Source organism: Penaeus vannamei, chromosome 36 (genome assembly GCF_042767895.1).
Source record: "Penaeus vannamei isolate JL-2024 chromosome 36, ASM4276789v1, whole genome shotgun sequence".
Classification (NCBI taxonomy): domain Eukaryota; kingdom Metazoa; phylum Arthropoda; class Malacostraca; order Decapoda; family Penaeidae; genus Penaeus; species Penaeus vannamei.
In genome coordinates, this window is record NC_091584.1 from 27,675,577 (window position 1) to 27,695,576 (window position 20,000).

The 20,000-nt window shown below is 40.5% G+C and overlaps 2 protein-coding genes across 2 annotated transcripts in view; one reads left to right on the top strand and one right to left on the bottom strand.

The window, feature by feature from the left end:
* Positions 1-10,731, top strand: part of LOC113813712 (vam6/Vps39-like protein) — a 12,418-nt gene extending 1,687 nt beyond the window's left edge. Inside the window, exons 2-19 of the mRNA XM_027365756.2 lie at positions 1-10; positions 1,019-1,119; positions 1,307-1,510; positions 1,952-2,132; positions 2,681-2,810; positions 3,086-3,209; positions 3,410-3,539; positions 3,875-4,017; positions 4,278-4,430; positions 4,753-4,981; positions 5,152-5,333; positions 6,266-6,385; positions 6,893-6,995; positions 7,784-7,929; positions 8,456-8,608; positions 8,946-9,080; positions 9,503-9,597; positions 9,961-10,731. The exon at positions 1-10 is cut by the window's left edge and continues 164 nt beyond it. Coding sequence (XP_027221557.2) covers positions 1-10; positions 1,019-1,119; positions 1,307-1,510; positions 1,952-2,132; positions 2,681-2,810; positions 3,086-3,209; positions 3,410-3,539; positions 3,875-4,017; positions 4,278-4,430; positions 4,753-4,981; positions 5,152-5,333; positions 6,266-6,385; positions 6,893-6,995; positions 7,784-7,929; positions 8,456-8,608; positions 8,946-9,080; positions 9,503-9,597; positions 9,961-10,021 — 2,400 coding nt within the window. The 3' untranslated portion in view covers positions 10,022-10,731. The remainder of the gene's footprint in view (positions 11-1,018; positions 1,120-1,306; positions 1,511-1,951; positions 2,133-2,680; positions 2,811-3,085; positions 3,210-3,409; positions 3,540-3,874; positions 4,018-4,277; positions 4,431-4,752; positions 4,982-5,151; positions 5,334-6,265; positions 6,386-6,892; positions 6,996-7,783; positions 7,930-8,455; positions 8,609-8,945; positions 9,081-9,502; positions 9,598-9,960) is intronic.
* A 355-nt stretch (positions 10,732-11,086) lies between these two features.
* The window catches only part of LOC113813714 (sialin), a 12,994-nt gene continuing 4,080 nt past the window's right edge, over positions 11,087-20,000 (bottom strand). Inside the window, exons 5-10 of the mRNA XM_070114941.1 lie at positions 17,818-18,041; positions 15,776-15,925; positions 14,841-14,973; positions 13,280-13,521; positions 12,643-12,784; positions 11,087-12,134 (exon numbers count right to left, since the gene is read on the bottom strand). Of these exons, the coding sequence (XP_069971042.1) occupies positions 11,980-12,134; positions 12,643-12,784; positions 13,280-13,521; positions 14,841-14,973; positions 15,776-15,925; positions 17,818-18,041 (1,046 nt within the window). The 3' untranslated portion in view covers positions 11,087-11,979. The remainder of the gene's footprint in view (positions 12,135-12,642; positions 12,785-13,279; positions 13,522-14,840; positions 14,974-15,775; positions 15,926-17,817; positions 18,042-20,000) is intronic.

Consider the following 20,000-nt stretch of genomic DNA (forward strand, 5'->3'; position numbering starts at 1 on the left):
TCCCTTTCAGGTAGGTGGAGAACTAAGAAATATATGTTTGATGTTTCGTGTTATTGGATACTTGTACATCACTTTTTTAAATCTTTTATTATTATTATTATATTAATTTGTTTTTAGTGATACATATAAATATATTACTGTGATTCAAGCCACAGTACGAGAGGCTATATTGACTAATTATTATCTAGACTCAAATCACTTTGAAATTGAAATTGAAATTGTGATTATGATTCTTGCCATCATTACCTATATGTTATCATTATCATTATTGGACCAGTATCACATTCATTATATTACTGTTGATGCTATTATTAGTAGTATCATTGTTATTTGTTGTCAGAAATATATTTTTATTATTTTTATGGTTATTGTTGTTATTGTTATAATTTTTAAAATTGTCATTATTATCATTATTATTATTGCTTCTTTATTATTGTTATTTTCTTATTATTATTGGTAGTGTTATTTTTTGATGATGATGATGATGATGATGATATTGTTATTATTAGCATTATAATTATTATTATTATTACTATTGTTATTGTTATTATTATTGTTATTATTATTGTTATTATTATTGTTATTATTATTGTTATTATTATTGTTATTATTATTGTTATTATTATTGTCATCATCATCATCATCATCATCATCATCATCATCATCATCATCATCATCATCATCATCATCATCATCATCATCATCATCATCATCATCATCATCATCATCATTATCATCATTATCATCATTATCATCATCATCATCATCATCATCATCATCATCATCATCATCATCATCATCATCATCATCATCATCATCATCATCATCATCATCATCATCATCATCATCATCACTATTATTATTATTATTACTATTATTATTATTATTGTTGTTGTTATTACTATTATTATTATTATTATTATTATTATTATTATTATTATTATTATTATTATTATCATTATAATTACTATTATTATTTTTGTTGTTGTTGTTATTATTATTATTACTCTTTTTCCAGACAATGTTGTAAGTGTACATGACTTGACGGTCTTCAACCTGCCTCTTCTATCAACCTTAACCCAGACAAAAGGAGCAACAGCGTTTGATCTTGACATTAAGGTATTAGGAACGTGTCTCATTTTGTTTATAGTAGAAATGTAATGAACCTTATGATATAGATGGATGGATGGGTCTGTGGGTATCTCATAATGTTATTAGATTGTTTTTATTGGTATTATTTGTAGTTGTGTCATGATTATTAGCATTCATATCATTTCACCTTATCAGTTTACGTAATTCATTCCAGCATCATATATCCTTAACGGGAGAAGCAGTTGTAACAGTTCGCTTGGTCGTGGCAGTTAGACGGAAATTGCAGTTATTTTACTGGAAAGCCAGACAGTTTCACCAGTTACGAGAGGACTTGGCTCTCCCCGATGTTCCGCGAGCACTTACTTGGTGCATGGAAGCCATTGCAGTGGCTTTCAAGCATGAATATTGGCTTGTGAAGGTAGACTTTCATTTTGTTTTGTTTTGATGGTATAATATATGCCTATACATGATATATCATGCTTGTCTTTACTGTCTGTTGCGCTGTCTTTCTCTTCTCTTAGTTTGTATAGGTTTCTCTCATTTTCTGATTGTCTTTGTCTCTGTGTCTGTGTCTCTATATCTGGCTGTCTTCATCTCTTGTCTTTCTCTTCCTTTGTCCATGTCTCTTTCTTTATCTCTATTTCTTTGTCTTTTTCTCTCTCTGTCTCTCCTTCCCTTTCTTTTATCTCTCTCTGTCTCTCCCTCCCTTTATTTTATCTCTCTCTGTCTCTCCCTCCCTTTCTTTTATCTCTCTCTCCCATTCCTCTCCGTTTCTCTCTTTCTCTGTATTTGATTATATAACTCTCTCTTGAAATTCTCATTTATGCACTTAGTAACAGTCCCACCCTATTACAACCAGCTCACAGGAGAACAGAAAGAATTATTCGCAACCGGCCGAAGTCAGGAGCCCCTCATTGCACGCATGGAAGATGGAGGGCAGCTGGCTCTGGCCCACGACAAGGAGAGCATATTCGTCGACGCAGAAGGAAATGCAACTTGCAACTACACTCTGAAATGGGTTGAACAGCCTTTAGCTATGGGTAGGTTTTGCATTTGTTTGATTGTCAAGTGCTATTGTTGGTACTATTATTAGTTTCATGATTGGTTTTATCATTATCATTTGCTTTGTCATTTTCATTATGTTGGTCATTATGATGATCTTCGTCGTCGTCGTCGTCGTCGTCGTCATCATCATCATCATCATCATCATCATCATCATCATCATCATCATCATCATCATCATCATCATCATCTCTGTTGTCTATATCATAATTATCTCTATTATCAAAATCATTGGATTCAGAATCATCATGATCATTGTTATTATCATCATTTTCACCATCTTTATACCATTACATATTTGAAAAATGTCAGTTTATATATCATATATAGTTATTAATAGTCCTACCAAGTTATAAATTGATTATGGAATTACAATGTTCTCATGATCATCAGAAGACAAGAAATGAAAATATGCTTACAATCTTCTCAAAGACAAAGAATGAGAAAGAGAGAGTGTAGATGAATTGTGTGACAGAAAGTGAATAAACTTGTAAATGTACTAATATAAGATTGTAATATCTTTCAGCTTATGACAAGCCCTATTTAGTGGCAATCTTACCAAAGACGATAGAAATTAAAACTCCAGAGCCCCAGCATACTGTGCAGTCCTTGAATCTTGAGAAGCCGAGGTTACTGGCCGTTGCCCAGACAGCTAAGTGAGTATGAAAGAAGCTCGCGAAATGTTTTGAAATTTTCCTGAAGCAGATGATGGTTGTGCAAAGGTTTTGAAATTATCTTGAAGGAAGATGTTGGTATGCAGTCAAACTATTTTTATGATGTCTCCAAAAGCACATGGAGTATAGGATTGGAATATGAAATAGTATATTTATGAAAGAATAATGTAGCTCTCACTTCTACTATTATTTTGACATTTTTACTTTGTGAGTTATTATTAGAATTATTTTTTGAATCTTTCTGTTTATCCTTGCAGAGGAAAGGGGCAGGTGTATGTAGCGTCAACATCCCATGTTTGGTGTCTCCACGCGATACCTGTTAATCAGCAAATTCCCCAGTTGCTTTCCGAGAAGCAGTTTGGCCTAGCTTTAAAACTGGTTGTAAGTAATGACATTCGGTCTGTCAAATCAAACTCTCCTGAGACACTTACATAGAACTTTGGTCTTTCTATGTTTGCAATTTAAGGAAAGTTATGATTTTGCTAAAACTACTGTATTTTAGCATTTTGTCAAATGGTATTTACCGAGCAGAATCTTTGGAATGCTGTTATTTTGAGGTATTTTAATGTGGTTCTTTTCAGGACGTTTGGGATGAGGCTGACGATGCAAAGTGTCAGATGAAGAAGCACATTCAGCATCTGCAAGCCATCCACCTTTTCTGCAGCAAGAATTACCAAGAGGCTATGAATCTTTTCTTGACGCTTAATATAGGTGATTGTTATGAGTCGCTTGCCCGATAAGTATTTTTGAGAATGTTAACGAGTGATGAGGGATTTACACAGAGTAGAAGCATAGTTTTCCAGAATTTTTTGACTATTAGTATTTGTGATATTCAGGGAAAACTGATAGGTTATTATTTTTTAGATTTAAACTTGTATTTGTTGTCAGTGATTTATATCCATGTTTATAATTCATTATTTCATGGGTTTTAGTAAATATATAGTTCAGGTTTCTGGGTGACATCGATGAATATTGTACATTCACTATCTTCTAATACCTCTAACATTACTACTACTCTTGGTACCACTATTTATCTCATCTTTCAGAGTTACCCTTTGTTATTGGTATGTTCCCTGACATGGTACCAGAAGAATACCGCAACCGACTACAGTATCCGTACCCCTTGCCAACCCTGAGTGGGGCAGACCTCGAAAAAGCTCTCCAAGCCCTGGTGCACTTCCTGCTCGAGGTTAGTGGCGGAGATTTTCCAAATACTGTTAGTCTTAGATGTCTAGCGGCATATTCAGCTTTTCAGAATTTTGGCATTTCTTTTGTATTTTTCATTTGCCAATTGATTAAGTTCCTTGATTTCTTTTGTCCTGGTATATGTAGTACCATATTATCATTCTTTTAATACTCAAAGACAATGGAATGTATTGGAAATAGGTCTGGTAAAAAGTAAGTTTTTTTTTCTTATCTAACATTTTCAAATGACGGATATTTTGACAGATAAGGCACCAACTTGTTGGGAGTGACAGTGACAAGGGTGAGAAGAGTGAAGTAGTGTGTGATAACAAATACCCTTCTGCCGCAACGAGCATTAAGTCAAGGCATGAGAAGCTCCAGATAATTGACACAACGCTTCTGAAATGCTACTTACAGGTATCTGGATGTGCTCTCTATGGAATCAGTTAAATTCTAAAGCACTCATAAGAACAGCTTTCCTATCATTTTTCCATTTTAAGGATATGATATTTTTTATGGGATCATTGAACAATGTCAGTATCTAAAAGAAGACCGAAATGAAGAATATTCGTAATCCTTTCCAGAAAATAGAGGGGAAAATAATGTACAAGATTTGCTAGATTTCAATTTCAGTTTTGATGTTATTATTGTCGTTGATATTACTATTATCATTATAGCTGTTGATGAGAGATGATAAACTTCCCGTCCTGAAATACAAAGATTTATATTCTACTTTCAGACCAATGACACCCTCGTGAAGTCACTTTTGCGAATGCGAGACAGTCGGGTGAGCGTAGTAGAAGGAGAGCGTGTCTTGCGTCATGCACACAAGTATCCAGAGCTAGTGCTGTTGCTCCAGACCAGAGGCCTTCACCAGCGTGCTCTCCAGTTGATGATTCGTCACGCAAAGAGACCAGATTCCCCACTGTATGGGCATCACCATACTGTGGCGTACCTTCAGCACTTAGGTAATGATGTTATTTGACGAACCATACGTTTCTGTTATCCGGTTTGCTGACTTTTATAATGGTCAGTCATCATTGAGAGTGACAGAGCAGAAAAGAGATTACGTTCCATATCGCTTTACTATTATGACACCTAATATTACGCACTCTTATGGACTCACACTTTCTTTCAGGTCCACAACACATTGATTTGATATTCGAGTACGGAGGCTGGGTTTTGAAATCTCACCCTGAAGATGGCCTTAAGATATTTGTAGGTGATAAGTCCACATCCGGAGAAGTTGACCAATTGCCGAGACCAAAGGTGCTAAATTTCCTCAAGAAGGCGGAGAAATCTCTCGTCATTCCTTATCTGGTATGTAATCAGCCACTGTGGTTGAGTAAAATTTAGTTGTTTTTGTTGAACATGAAAAGAGAACCATGTTTGATGTCTCTTCTCTGTTTTTATTATTATCATTGTTATCATTATCCTTAATGAGGATATTTTTACCATATTATTGCTATTTGCTTGTTTGTTTCCCATTCATCTCACTATGGTTGTGTTTTATCAATTTTTTTTTCTCATTAATGGCTCTACAAAGTGACCATAGTTGTTTACCCCATTCCTTAAAAAGAAATAAAAAATAGCAGTGACAACAATATCAACTTTTTTAATAATGATAATTGTATGTTGCTGTCTGTTTGTACTTGTTAGACTCTAGGCAGCTTGACGTCTTGTCGCATACAACTGACATCCTGTAGGGATTGTAGGCCACTTGACTTGGTGACGAAATTGCTTGTGGAACCACTTATGTGTAAAGAAAGTTGATAAAACAAAACCATAATGGAGTACCCACTTTTGGTGATATTTTAAAAAGTATAGTGTTGCTTAGATTTTGCCTCTTGTTAGTCCTTGAATTAGGAAATTAGCATCTTTATTCATGATATTTAAGAAAAAATATCCTTTTTCTGATATTTTTGAAAGTATTTGTGAAATATTACTTGCTGACAGGAGTTCTTCTTACATAATATTAGTGTGAATAGATTCCAGGTAAAAAGTAGTATGTACATTAAGTATTAATGTCCATTATATTAGTGTGATAAGACTCCAAGTAAGAAGTAGTATGTACATTAAGTATTAATGAAATTTATGACATAGTTTAGTCTGTAGGGAATGCCTGTTCAGTCATTTAAATTTCTCCTTCAACGTAATCAATGGAACAGTGCTGTTCATTAATATGACATAAGCAAAATTCAAGTTTTTGTTCTAAATTATAAAAATTCTGATGCTTGGTCTTCCCCAAACAGGAACATGTGATACAAGAATGGGATGACACAACACCGTTATTACACAACGAGTTGATACACCAGTACAGGGACATCATAACTGCTCCGTTTGCCTCCAGCGACCCAGCTAATCAAGAAGAGGTGAGGTTCTGCTTTTGTATTGAATTTGGTGTGTAAGGTTGATAAGATTTCAATATTTAGTGTGTGTTGTACTGTTGTGTGTGTGTGTGTGTGTGTGTGTGTGTGTGTGTGTGTGTGTGTGTGTGTGTGTGTGTGTGTGTGTGTGTGTGTGTGTGTGTGTGTGTGTGTGTGTGTGTGTGTGTGTGCGTGCGCGCGCATGCGCATGCCTGCCTTCCTGTATGTGTTTTTGCAGTCATGTGTGTGCTGGTGTGTGTGTGTGCATATGTGTGTTTATTTTTCAGCTTAGTGGTATACTATTGCAAAAGGCATATATTAGAATAAGTCAGTCTACCCAGCACAGGCATGAAGTTATGCTTCTTTAGTATATTTATTATGTAATTTTTTGTTGATCAATTGATACTACCTGTAAGGAAAGGAGAAATCTGTTTGCAAATGAAGGGTATTGGCAGAACATTTGACTTACAGGGGCCATAGTAATGAAAGACAAATAATTTCTTCTTTTTTCAGGAAAAGGAAAGAAGAAAAAAATATCAAGAGAAGCTCCTAAAGTTCCTCAATGAATCTGAGTACTACACAGCAGCTACACTCCTCGTGCATTTCCCTTATGACAGTAAGTTATTCGTTAGTGAAAGAAAGACGCTGTAGGAGATAGGTTTTACCGGATGAAATGGCCAAGGTAGTTGCTATAGTAGATACGTTTTACTGAATGAAATAGCTACAGTAGATGCTATAGTAGATACGTTTTACTTGATGAATTTGTCAAGGTAGATGCTGTCACAGATTGATTTTACTGAATGAAAGGGCCAAGATAGATGCTATAGTAGATAGTTTTTACTATATGGAATGGCCAGGTCCTATATAGTTTCTGCTGGATGCAAGGTGTTTGCTTCTTTTAATGCCTGCACAATTACTATGAATAATAGTTGTAATTATGATAATTATGATTTAATTGATGCTATATTCTTTGTGGAAGTTAATGTTAACTGAGATATCAGTTTTGCAAGTTCATGTTATGTAAGATTGACAAATGTTGATAGATTTTGTCGATTGATATCCATTTATTTGTTTGGTTAATCTGTGCAGGTCGTAAAAAAATATTTGCAGCTTTTAATCAGTATAAATAGAAATGTGAGTGGAGTTGACTGTATTAATTTGAACTTTATCTTAGAGATATAGTTTTTTTATACTGCTTAGCCAACAGAAGGTTAATAAGTTGATAAATTGTGTATGCTGTTTTATTGATATTTTTTCTTATATTGATCTAAATCCGCTAAAGAAATTGTTTTAATGACTAATCTGTTTTTAATGAGAAACAGAAAACCAAACCTGATTACACTTACGGTTCACAAAAGTAAGCCAGTCAAGTAATGATAAAATGAATATCTTGCGTACCACCAGATCTACACGAGGAGCGCGCAGTTCTACTTGGTCGTCTAGGTCAGCACCATCAGGCGTTGTCCATTTACACTCTCACACTCAAGGACACGCAGGCAGCCCTCGGATACTGCCAGAAACATTACACGTCTTCTGGGCCTGGAAATGAGGTTAGTGAAACTGTGAGAGATAATTAGTTCCTGGTTCTTGACGATAGTGAGAGAGTTATTAGAATTTTATGGTGTGGATGATATGAAGTGATGATGTAATGTGGGAAAGACGGGCATTTCTGGTAAGACTGCCGACCTCTTTTCACATGGGCACTGTAATCATTGGGAAAACTTTCCATGAAAACACTGAAAGCAGAATGTTGGGTATTTGATCAATGTCATTCTTGTATTGAGATCTTCACATTTATTTTCTGCAAACCCTTTTGAATTCTCTTTACTCCACCCTTCGAAATTTTTTAAAGAAACTGTTTAGATATTTTTGAAACACTGATAACATATCGTAAACCTTTCTTTTAACCATTAAAAGTCTACCTTCATTTTTTTTTTTTTTTTTATATAATCTATACTTTTATTTTAAATGTATTTGGAGAATGTTTTACTGTATAAACTTTCCAGTGAGACAGTGAGACAGTGACTAGGATTTTTGTAAATGTTTTTTATTTTTTTTCTTTCTTTTCTTTTGAAGGTGTATCTGCTACTTCTAAAGCTGTTAGTCAGTCAGTCAGACTCCAGAAGCCCAGGAAGCTCTCCCTTCAAAGTTCAGAAGTCACAACAGACTCAGGTCGAAGCCGTGCTAGAGCTTCTTCAGAATTACCTTCACTGTATCGATTTAGGACAGGTGAGATACCAGTCGTATGATGTTCTCTCTTCTCCTGTGAATGTTTTTTCTTCTTTCTTTTCTTCTTTTTTCTTTCATTCTTTTGTTCTTTCCTTCTTTCTGTCCTTTTTTCTTTCTTTCTGTTTATCTTTCTATCTTTCTGTCTTTCTCCATTGTTTTTCTTTTTCTTTTTTTTTCTCTAAAAATTGGATAAGGAGACACTTGCCTGTAAAACTGATGTTTGGGTTATCATAATGTTGAAAAAAGAATTTCTAGATAGATTAATGAATTTAGAGATAGGTATATAGATAAATAAACAATTTAGTTTCAGTCCTAACTAAAACTGTTGTTATTGCAGGCTTTAAAAGTACTCCCTGATGCAGTCACAATAAAGCTGTTAAAACCATTCATCCATGCGTCTTTAAGCCATGCCGGGACAATACGCAGACAAAAACAAATAGCGCGTGGACTGACTCAGTCACTGAAACTCCAGGTAAGTGAGGGAAGCTCTTGTTGCCAGTGTAACGTATTGCTCTTCCATGAATCCTGTAATGGTAAAGTTTCCTGTGTTCTTGTTATTATTATGATAGTTATTGTTATTGCTAGGATGATTATAATTGTGTTAAATGGTAAATAAGTTATTGATTAAATGGTAAATAAGTTATTGGTTGTGTGATGTATGCAACATTGCAGTTTACCAAGTAGGGTAGTATTCTTAATTCAGTTTTGTTTTATTCATCTCTCGGATAGCAGATTCAGTAGAGATAATAGAGACATAAGCAGGAGTATGAAAAAGTCGGTTTACCTTCATATCCCAATTTTTAGATTTATGCTATGTGTGATTTTAAGATGATACTGACCAGGGATTGAAAAAAAGGAGAAAAAATATCTAATGGTGTGCTTTACTTGTTTCAGACAAGTGAAGAACTTGTATCTTGCCAGAGTTTGAAGATTCCCCTCTCAGAGTTTACCTACTGTGCTGTATGTAGAAAGAGGTTTACAAAACACAGGTGAGTTCATGTGCGGGTTTTGATTGATTTTAAAAGTGAAATGACGTTAAATGTGGATGCAGTTAGTTGTGTAATATCGTTTTATTTGCTTAGATGTTAGAAGTCTTTCTGTCTAACTTCTGATATATGTAGATAATATGTGAAAGAAAATGAAAAATCATACAATTTATGTGTGATTAATGCTTTGATATTCTCTCATCAAAAATTTACTACTTATCTTGGATTGCGATTTGATTTTTTCTTCATATGTCTTAGTGTATCAGTTTTTGTGGCATGTAGTTAGTGTAGTCAGTGCTTGTCTATTACCTACTTAGCGAATTACTATTGCATTGTCTAATATTGTGTCTTTTCTTCTCATTTCAGTGCTTTTGCTTGGTACCCTAACGGAGACATTGTACATTTCTCGTGCCAAAATCAGCGGTAGCACACGACCCCAGAATGCTACCGTGGAGATTCCCAGTTCCGTGTATCAACATGAATAGAAATTATGTGGTAGTTGAGTTACATATATCATGCAGCATATCATTTACCTACATGCATATTAAGGATTATATGAATGTAGAATAATTTTGGCGAGAACATTACCATTATGCATTATGTTGCCGTTTTTAGAAGAAAGAAATTATGAATATATTTTTTATTTAGGTTAATTTAACCCAAGTAATCAAATTGGATAGAATTGGAATAAAAGTTTGCCATTTGTACAGGAGATTGGAAAAAAATATCATCCATGTTTTAGCTGCCCATTTTAAAAGAAAGATAACACAGCTCAAGTATGTATGGGTATATCCACATATAAGAAAAAAATATATGCCAAAATAAATCCCATCGTGATAAAAGTAAAAAGAGAAGAATTTAGTGTCTTGTTACCTGTTAAGAGCCAGTTGTCCTTAGTTACGTGGCTGTTGATGTTTTATTTGATCCCAGGTGATATATTGTAATTACAAGCAAACCAAGGGTAACTGTATATGTGCTCTGTCAGTGTTGTACTGTGATTGGAATAATAATTGAGATATTCATGTTATTATTTTTTTTTACACAAATCAAGACAGTGTTAAGCAGTTCTACAGAGTGATCTGAATATGTAATAGAGATAATGTTTAAATATTGTTGTAATAAAATGTATCAAAATAATACATGTTTATGTGATTATACACTTTCATAAATGTCAGCCTCTCAGTGTCTGTCTGTCTGTCTCTGTCTTTCTCTCTCTCTCTCTCTCTCTCTCTCTCTCTCTCTCTCTCTCTCTCTCTCTCTCTCTCTCTCTCTCTCTCTCTTTCTCTTTCTCTTTCTCTTTCTCTTTCTCTTTCTCTTTCTCTTTCTCTTTCTCTCTCTCTCTCTCTCTCTCTCTCTCTCTCTCTCTCAGATAGTTTTACTGATTCTTGCGTATTTAATGAAGGATGCCATTTTATCCATATGATTAAGAGAAAGGAAAGAGATAAATGGAAAAAAAAGGATCGTAATGCTATTTATATCTCTCATTTTATTGTACAAAGATTGACAAAAGTATGAATCCAACAAATGTTCGGATCAAAAGTGTGAGAACATTTTCGTTATGATTAATTATATATTTTTTTACTTTCAAATAAGCTATAAAAAGACAGTCATAAAATTATAATCAACGCAGATAAAACAATGAATAAAACCTGCGTGTGTGATTGAAATAAATTAATAGTTTGGTTTATCGGAGATACGATATTGTAATTAAGGCAAATATACAGAAGTCTACGGACCCAAAACTCACATTTCAACACACTAGTACTCCGTTCTTTGTACTAATTTGTCAATTTTCTTATTTTCTCGCTACACATGCTTGAACCATAACACCGTAGCTGCATTCAGTGTTATAATACTGTACATTCAGACAGTGTTATAATGCTGTACATTTCTCTCAACAAAAGTAATCAGAATAAAAAAGGGTAACTGAATGTTGTCTCGTGACCTACTTTTGTGCAGATTGATTGTCCATCTATAACCTATAGATATATAAACACTAAATCAATGCAAGGCAATTTTTATCCAAAAAATGAGAATCGTCTTATATACAGTGTGAGTCAGTAACTATAACACTATATTAGAATTCCATGCTGTAAAATCAAGTAGACAGTACAGAGTTTCAGTAATTAAAATGCTATATCAGAATTCTTTACTGTAAATGCTTAAATACAATATACAGTGTGTTAGTCATTATAACATTATGTTAGAACTTCCTGCTTAAATAGAATATACAGAGTGTGTGAGCAGTTATAATGTTATATTTAAAATTATATTTAAAATGTTATATGTAAAATTTGGGTATAAAATCATAACGTTATGTCAGAACTTCCTGCTGCAAAATTCTTAAGTACATTATACAGCATCTGTCAGTATTTCAAAAGGATATCAAATATGCGTCGTGACACAATCTGGATCCTGGTCTCCTGAGTGAGTCGAGGTGAAGGAAGCCACAAGCTGTCCTTCAGGTTCTCCACTCGGTCCTGTCTCTCCCGGAGTGTGGACTGTCTCTCCTGGTAACGTGTTCTTGACGTGTTTTTGAGCTGATGACGAGGGGTAGAAAGGGAAGTGTTAGGTTTGATGTTTTGGTGGGTGTATGTGTTTATAAATACACAGATATACACATACAGACGAATATATTCATATACATTCACGCAAATACACACACACACACACACACACACACACACACACACATCCATATCATACATTCATAATACTCGGATAAACAACACTAATTACAGGCGACCATCATAACACCTAATGCATCACCACCACCACCACCACCACCACCACCCCCACCACCCACCCATACCACCACCCCCACCACCAACCCCACCACCACCAAAACCCCCATCACCACCACCCCCACCCCCACCACCACCACCACCACCCCCACCAGCCCCACCCCCACCACCACCAAAACCCCCATCACCCCCACCACCACCACCCCCAAAACCCCCATCACCACCACCCCCAAAACCCCCCACCCCACCACCACCACCCCCACCCCCACCACCATCACCACCAACAACACCAACAGCCATTCACCTTCCTCTGCCGGCTGTGCCTTCTCCTCCACATAATTCCAAGCCTGCTGTTCTGCCGTGACGAAGACGACGTAAATTGCTCCAGTGACGAGGGACATGCAGGCAGAGACGACAAAGATGGTTCTCCAGCCGGCTAGGGTCTGCTGCTTGGTCGAAAATGCAGAAAGAAATAGCTATTAGAAGGTTAATATGAATACGTAAGTATAAATATGTAAGTATGAGTAAATGGAGAGAGAGAAAAAATATATTTTAAACATTTATTAAAGTGAAAAATGTATAAAAATGGAAATCAGTGGAAAAATGTGAATCAGAAAGACTGTTTAAGAATGTAAATTTATCAAAGGTAATGTCGATACAAACAATTTCAGAATACATTATACACATACATACATACACACACACACGCGCACACACACACACACACACACACACACACACACACACACACACACACACACACACACACACACATATATATATATATATATATATATATATATATAAATATATATATATATATATATATATATATATATATATATATATATATATATATATATATAATATATACATACACACACACACACACACACACATCCCACCCTCCCTCCCCGCCCTCCCCCCATCGCCCTCCTCACATCCCCGCTGAGCACGAGGCCGCTGAGCAGGGGCGCCAGGAACCCCGGCACGGTGCCCACGCTGAGGGAGAGGCCCATGAGCGACCCGGCCAGGTTGGGGGCGAGGTCCTGGTGGGAGCACATGAACCCGCAGTACGCCGACCCGCCCAAACCGACGGAGGCGCAGACGGCCGCCATGACCGCCACGCTGTCGCAGCCGACGAAGCAGAGGGCGAGGAGGCCGAGGGCGCGGCCGAGGGAGCCTGAAGGGGGGGTTGGGAGGCGGGACGGGGGGGGGATGAAGGGGGGAGTTGGTTAGTTTCTTGGTTTTGGTATTGTTGTTAATGTGATTCTTTTTCTTGTTTTTATCAGTTTTTTTTTGTTATTGTTGTTGTTGTTTTTTGTTTTGTTATTGTTGTTGTTACTGTGATTAATTTTCTTGTTCTTATAATTATTGTCCTGGTTTTGTTATTGTTGTTGATACCATTATTGCTGTTATTAATGTCATTCTCTTTCTTATTCATATCCTTATTCTCGTCTTATTTTTATTGTCATTGTTCCTATCATTGTTTTTATTATTATCATTAGTGTTGTTGTTGTTATTATTGTGTTTATTATCATAACTGTCATTATTACTAATATTATCATGATTATCAATATCATTATCATTGCTGTTATCATTATCAATATTATTATCATTGCTGTTAACATTATCAATATTATTATCATTGGTGTTTATCATTATCAATATTTATGGTATGAATGTTATAATCAATATTATCATTATCATTATTATTATCACTATCCTATGGGTTGGCATACAGATCTCGGGGACCTCAACCTCAACCCCCCCCCCCTCACCAGTCCTCCCAAACACCCAAATACACACCTTAACACACACCCAAACACACGCACACAAATAGACACACTAACATATAAAACACACCCACAAACACCCCCCCCCACACACACACCAACCAACAACACCAACACACAGCCACAAACACCCCCCCCCCCACACACACCAACAAACACACATCAACACACACCCACAAACACCCCCCCCCCCCCACACACACACACACCAACAAACATACACCCAAACACAAACAAACACACACCCAAACATCCACACACCAACAAACACACATCAACACACACGCACAAACACCCCCCCCCCCCCACACACACACACCAACAAACACACACCAACACACACCCACAAACACCCCCCCCCCACACACACACACCAACAAACATACACCCAAACACAAACAAACACACACCTAAACACCCACACACCAACAAACACACATCAACACACACCCACAAACATCCCCCCCCACACACACCAACAAACACACATCAACACACCCACAAACACCCCCCCCCCACAACACACACACCTACGAACACACAACACACCAACACTCAACCCCCCCCCACCCACCCACCCACAACCCCCCCACCCACCTCCCTCCCCACCACCCCAACCCTCCCCCCAAACACCCACCCACACCCATCTCCCTCCCCCACCCACAAACACCCCCACCCCCCTCCCTCCCCCCTCCGCAATACGAACCGACAGCCGTGGAGACCCTCCTGACGGCGAGGACGGACAGCCTGCCGGAGGAGTGGAGTCTGTTCATCGCGGAACTGAACGCCAAGCTGAACAACCACAGCGCCAGGAACGGGAGGGCGGACAGCATGCCGTTCTGGGGAAGGAAGAAGGAAGAAGGAGGAAGGAGGGAGGAGGAAGGAGGAAGGAGGAAGGAGGAAGGAGGAAGGAGGGAGGAGGAAGGAGGGAGGAGGAAGGAGGAAGGAAGAAGGAAGAAGGAGGAAGGAAGAAGGAGGGAGGAGGAAGGAGGTAGGAGGAAGGAGGAAGGAGGAGGGAGGAAGGAGGGAGGAGGAAGGAGGAAGGAAGAAGGAGGAAGGAGGGAGGAGGTAGGAGGAAGGAGGAAGGAGGAAGGAGGAAGGAGGGAGGAGTTGAAAGATAAGGTGAATGGGAATGCATATGTATGTACGTATATATACGTATTTATATGCATTTTTATATATGTAAGTGTATATATATATATATATATATATAATATATATACATACATATATATATATATATATAAATATATATATATATATATATATATATATATATATATATATATATATATATATATACATATGTGTATGTATGTATGTGTTTTTGTGTGTGTATATGTTTGTTGGTGTGTGTGTCTGTTTGTGTGTTTGTTTGTTTATGTGTATTTGTTTGTTTGTATGTGTGTTTGTTTGTTTGTATGTGTGTATTGTTTGTTTGTTTGTGTATTTGTTTGTTTGCATGTGTGTGTGTATTTGTTTGTTTGAGTGTATGTGTGTTTGTTTGTTTGTGTGTGTGTATTTGTTTGTATGTGTCCATAAATCTATCCAAAACAAACACTTCTCCCCCCCTAACCTCTCCCCAAACTACAAACCACGACCCTAACCACCACCTGCCCCTAAATTGACCCTTAAACTCACGCTCTTGATGTCGAAATGGTGGACATTCTTGAGATAGGAAGGCAGCTCGGCAAGGAAGGTGAAGGAGCCCCAATTGTGTCCGAAGTGGGCGGCCATGATGGACCAGACCGGAAGTGACGTCAGCATGGACCGCCAGGGGATGGGTATCGTCTGCGGTGGCGTGGATTTCTTTTTTAGATTTATTTATTTGTTTTATTTGTTTATGGCTTTCTAAATGCATACATGCATGCATATATATACATATAAACATACATACATACATACAGACACACACACACACAAACACACACATACACACATATATATACGCTCATATGCCTTTGTCCATGTATAATAGAGAGAGAGAGAGAGAGAGAGAGAGAGAGAGAGAGAGAGAGAGAGAGAGAGAGAGAGAGAGAGAGAGAGAGAGAGAGAGAGAGAGAGAGGGAGGCAGAAAGAGAGAAAGAGAGAGAGAGAGAGGGGAGGGGGGGAGTGGAAAAGGAAAAGAAAGAGAAAGGGAAAGAGAAAGAGAAATTGACAGACAGACAGACAGAGAGCCAGGCGTATAAGTATGTTTGGTTCAAAGGCAAACACGTAAACACAACAAATAAAAGACACAAGAAAACATACACCTAGTAGAGCAACCCCCCCTATCTCTTCCCCTCTCCTTAACTCCCCTCATTGTATTCCCTCGCCTCCCCTCCCCTCCAGCCCTACTCCTACTCCCCTCCCTTCCCCTATCCCTTTCCCCTCCCCCCTCCTCTTCCCCACTGCCACTCCCCTCCCTTCCTCTTTACCTTACCTCTCCCCTCTCCCTTCTTCCTCCCTCCCTTACCCCTTTCCCTCCCCCACCCCTCTGCCTCCCCTTCCCCCACTCTCACACCACTACCCCCACTCCCTCCCCTACCCCTCCCACCCTCCTCCTCTCACCTCCCCTTCCCTCAATCCCTCCCCTTACCCCTTTCCCCCTCCCCACCCCTCTGCCTCCCCTTCCCCACTCTCACACCACTACCCCACTCCCCTCCCCTACCCCTCCCACCCTCCTCCCTCTCACCTCCCCTTCCCTCAATTTCTCCACTCCCACCCTCTCACCCCACCACTCCCCTCCCTTCCCCCTTTCCCTTCTCCCTCCCCCTTCCCCCACTCCCCACCCCTCTCACCTCCCCCCACTCCCCACCCCTCTCACCCTCCTCCTCTCACCTCCCCTTCCCCCACTCCCCACCCCCTCTCACCTCCCCCACCCCTCTCACCCCTCATCCTCTCACCTCCCCTTCCCCCATCCCTTTCCTTCCCCCTCTCACCTCCCCTTCCCCCACTCCCCATCTCTACCCCTCTCACCCTCCTCCTCTCATCTCCCCTTCCCCCAGTCCCCTCCTCCTCGCACCTTCCCTTCCCTCACTCCCCCAACCCTCTCACCTCCCCTTCCCCACTCCCATCCCTACCCCTCTCACCCTCCTCCTCTCATCTCCCCCTTCCCCCACTCCCCACCCCTCTCACCTCCCCTTCCCCCACTCCCATCCCCACCCCTCCCACCCTCCTCCCTCTCACCTCCCTTCCCCCTCTCACCTCTCCTTCCCCTTCCCCCATCCCTTCCCTTCCCCTCTCACCCTCCTCCTCGCACCTCCCCTTCCCCCACTCCCCACCCTTCTCACCTCCCCTACACCACTCCCATCCCCACCCTCCCCTACCCCACTCCCACTCCTCTCACCCCTCCTCCCCCTACCCCCCTCTCACCTCCCCTTCCCCCACTCCCCCTCCCCTTCCCCCACTCCCCACCCCTCCCACCCTCATCCTCTCACCTCCCTACCCCACTCCCCATCCTCACCCCCTCTCACCCTCCTCCTCTCACCTCCCCTTCCCCCTCTCACCCTCCTCCTCTGACCTCCCCTTCCCCCTCCCCACCCCTCTCACCCTCCCCCACTCCCATCCCCACCCCTCTCACCCTCCTCCTCTCACCTCCCCTACCCCCACTCCCCTCCCTACCCCCACCCTCCCCCTCTCACCTCCCCTCCCCGACTCCCCACCTCTCCCACTCCTCAGCCCTCTCACCCTCCTCCTCTCACCTCCCCTCTCCTCAATTCACACTGCCCCACGATGTACTTCCTCTCCTCCTCCGAAATCCTAGGATGGGTCTGAGGGAAGTCGCTGACGAGGAGGAACCACGCCGCAGACCAGACCAGACCGAGGCTGCCGTACACGTAGAAGACAAGCGGCCACCCACCCAGTACGGCAGAGTCGCAGAGCCACCCGCTGGTTACCATGGTTACCACGATGCCGAAGTCCACGCCTGGGAAGGGAAGGTGAGAAGGGGGGGTTTTATTGTGGGTTGTGGGTGTGGATGTGTGTGTGTGTGGGGGGGTTGTAGAGATGTGGTTATATTGCATTTTATATTATGGTGTATGTGTGCTATCTATGGCCATATGTAAATTGTAACTTGTTTTACTAGAAAGGCCTGCATTTTAATATACTGTCTTATTATGTCTTATTATAGTTATGGTCCCTCAGACATTCCATGCAGGGACCGACCCCATCAGTTAGAGAGAGAGAGAGAGAGAGAGAGAGAGAGAGAGAGAGAGAGAGAGAGAGAGAGAGAGAGAGAGAGAGAGAGAGAGAGAGAGAGAGAGAGAATGAGCTCGAAGATATCATAGGCAGCCTCTGTTGTATTCTGGCATCTGCTTATTTTGTACTTACACGTCTGTGGTGACTACTTTTAATAAAACACTTGTAATATGTGTTCCAAAGAACCTACTGACAAAAGAACCCAGAAGAATATGCAGTGTTAAGCGTGAACTCAAGTGAACTGGTCTCAACGATATGCTCAAGTCCAGAGGGTCCCTTCTCTCCCTCTTTGGCACCGGCCTGCAGCTGCCTTCCCCCTTCAGCAGACGCAAGTGTTCACTCTACTCTCCCTTTTGACACTTTCGTTGCATAAGGGACGTCTCGTCAGGATTACGTTCCTCCATCTTTTATATACATCCTAGTAATATTTCGCTTTAGTTAGCTAGTTACTATCTTTGTTCTTCATCATCTCCTCTTCTTTAGGAGAATGTGGATTCTCCCTTTTCTTTGTCATGTTGTAAATTGTCTTCTTTGCAACTTCAGATTATTTCTCTTGTCTGCTCAGGGCCCAGGGTTCTTAAGTACCTCGCCCTGGGCCTCGCATACAGTGGTGACCCCGGAGTGACGACATGAACCCAACGCAGACCGGGAGAACAGCAGGAGACAACAGCAGGAGAGTAGGAGAGAACAGCAGGAGAGCAGGAGATCAGGGAGAGAACAGCAGATCAGGGAGAGAACAGCAGGAGAGCAGGGAGAGAACAGCAGGAGAGCAGGCACAGGGTCTCTCGTAGGGTTTCATATGGCCTTCCCTAATACACCCTCCAGTGAAGATCCCTTTCATTCCACCTGCTCTCAACCTCAACCTTCTACGCTGACTGGAAAGGCGCTGATTTGCTCCCCTCTGTGCCTCGCGGCCATTGTTCCCACCTCAAGTTCTCGTTCATAGATCTTAGTGTTGTAAGGTGTAACGGCATTTCCCCCCCGCCTGCTCGGAGAGTGTATGAGCTATATTCATCCTTTACGAATTCCAATTGGTGACTGACTGGATCGTTCGCCACAGCCACCATTACCGAGCGCGGCCGTTCCACCAACTCGCAAAACCTCCCCCGCAACACACGCACTTACCCCATATTACTGAAGATTTTTTTTTCTCTCGCTCTTCACGCTCCAGAAGGTATGTCTGAACTGTCACCTGTATGAGCATTGCACTGTGAATAAGACCACATCTCTACTGACACCAAATCAACATGGCTGCGCCTCAGGAAGACCCTTTCCAAGCCAGAAAGGATAACTTGGGTGACGAGAGTGATGACAAAGGTGAGCCAAACCAAAGACTATTGGCCAAACGTGCTCAGAGTGGCGAGGCTGATGATGTACCCCCATCCCTCCCACCCCCTCTCACCCCACGCCCACGCAGCCCTTCGTAGTACAGCCTAGTTAACCAAAAGAGCAGCAGCATTTAATCCACTTCCTGCAATTCACCTTAAAGACAAGTCGAAGAAGCACGACGAGCGGAACTACAAATGTATCGTCTTCAGATGGAGCAACAGCGACAGCTAGACGACGAAAGCTTCATTCAGCTGTTCAGCATGATGGTTCCCCAGACCCCCAAAGTACAGCAGTCCGTCACCCTGGAACAGCAAGTACCAGTTGCTCAATAGCTATCGCCCATTCGACCTGCTGCCGC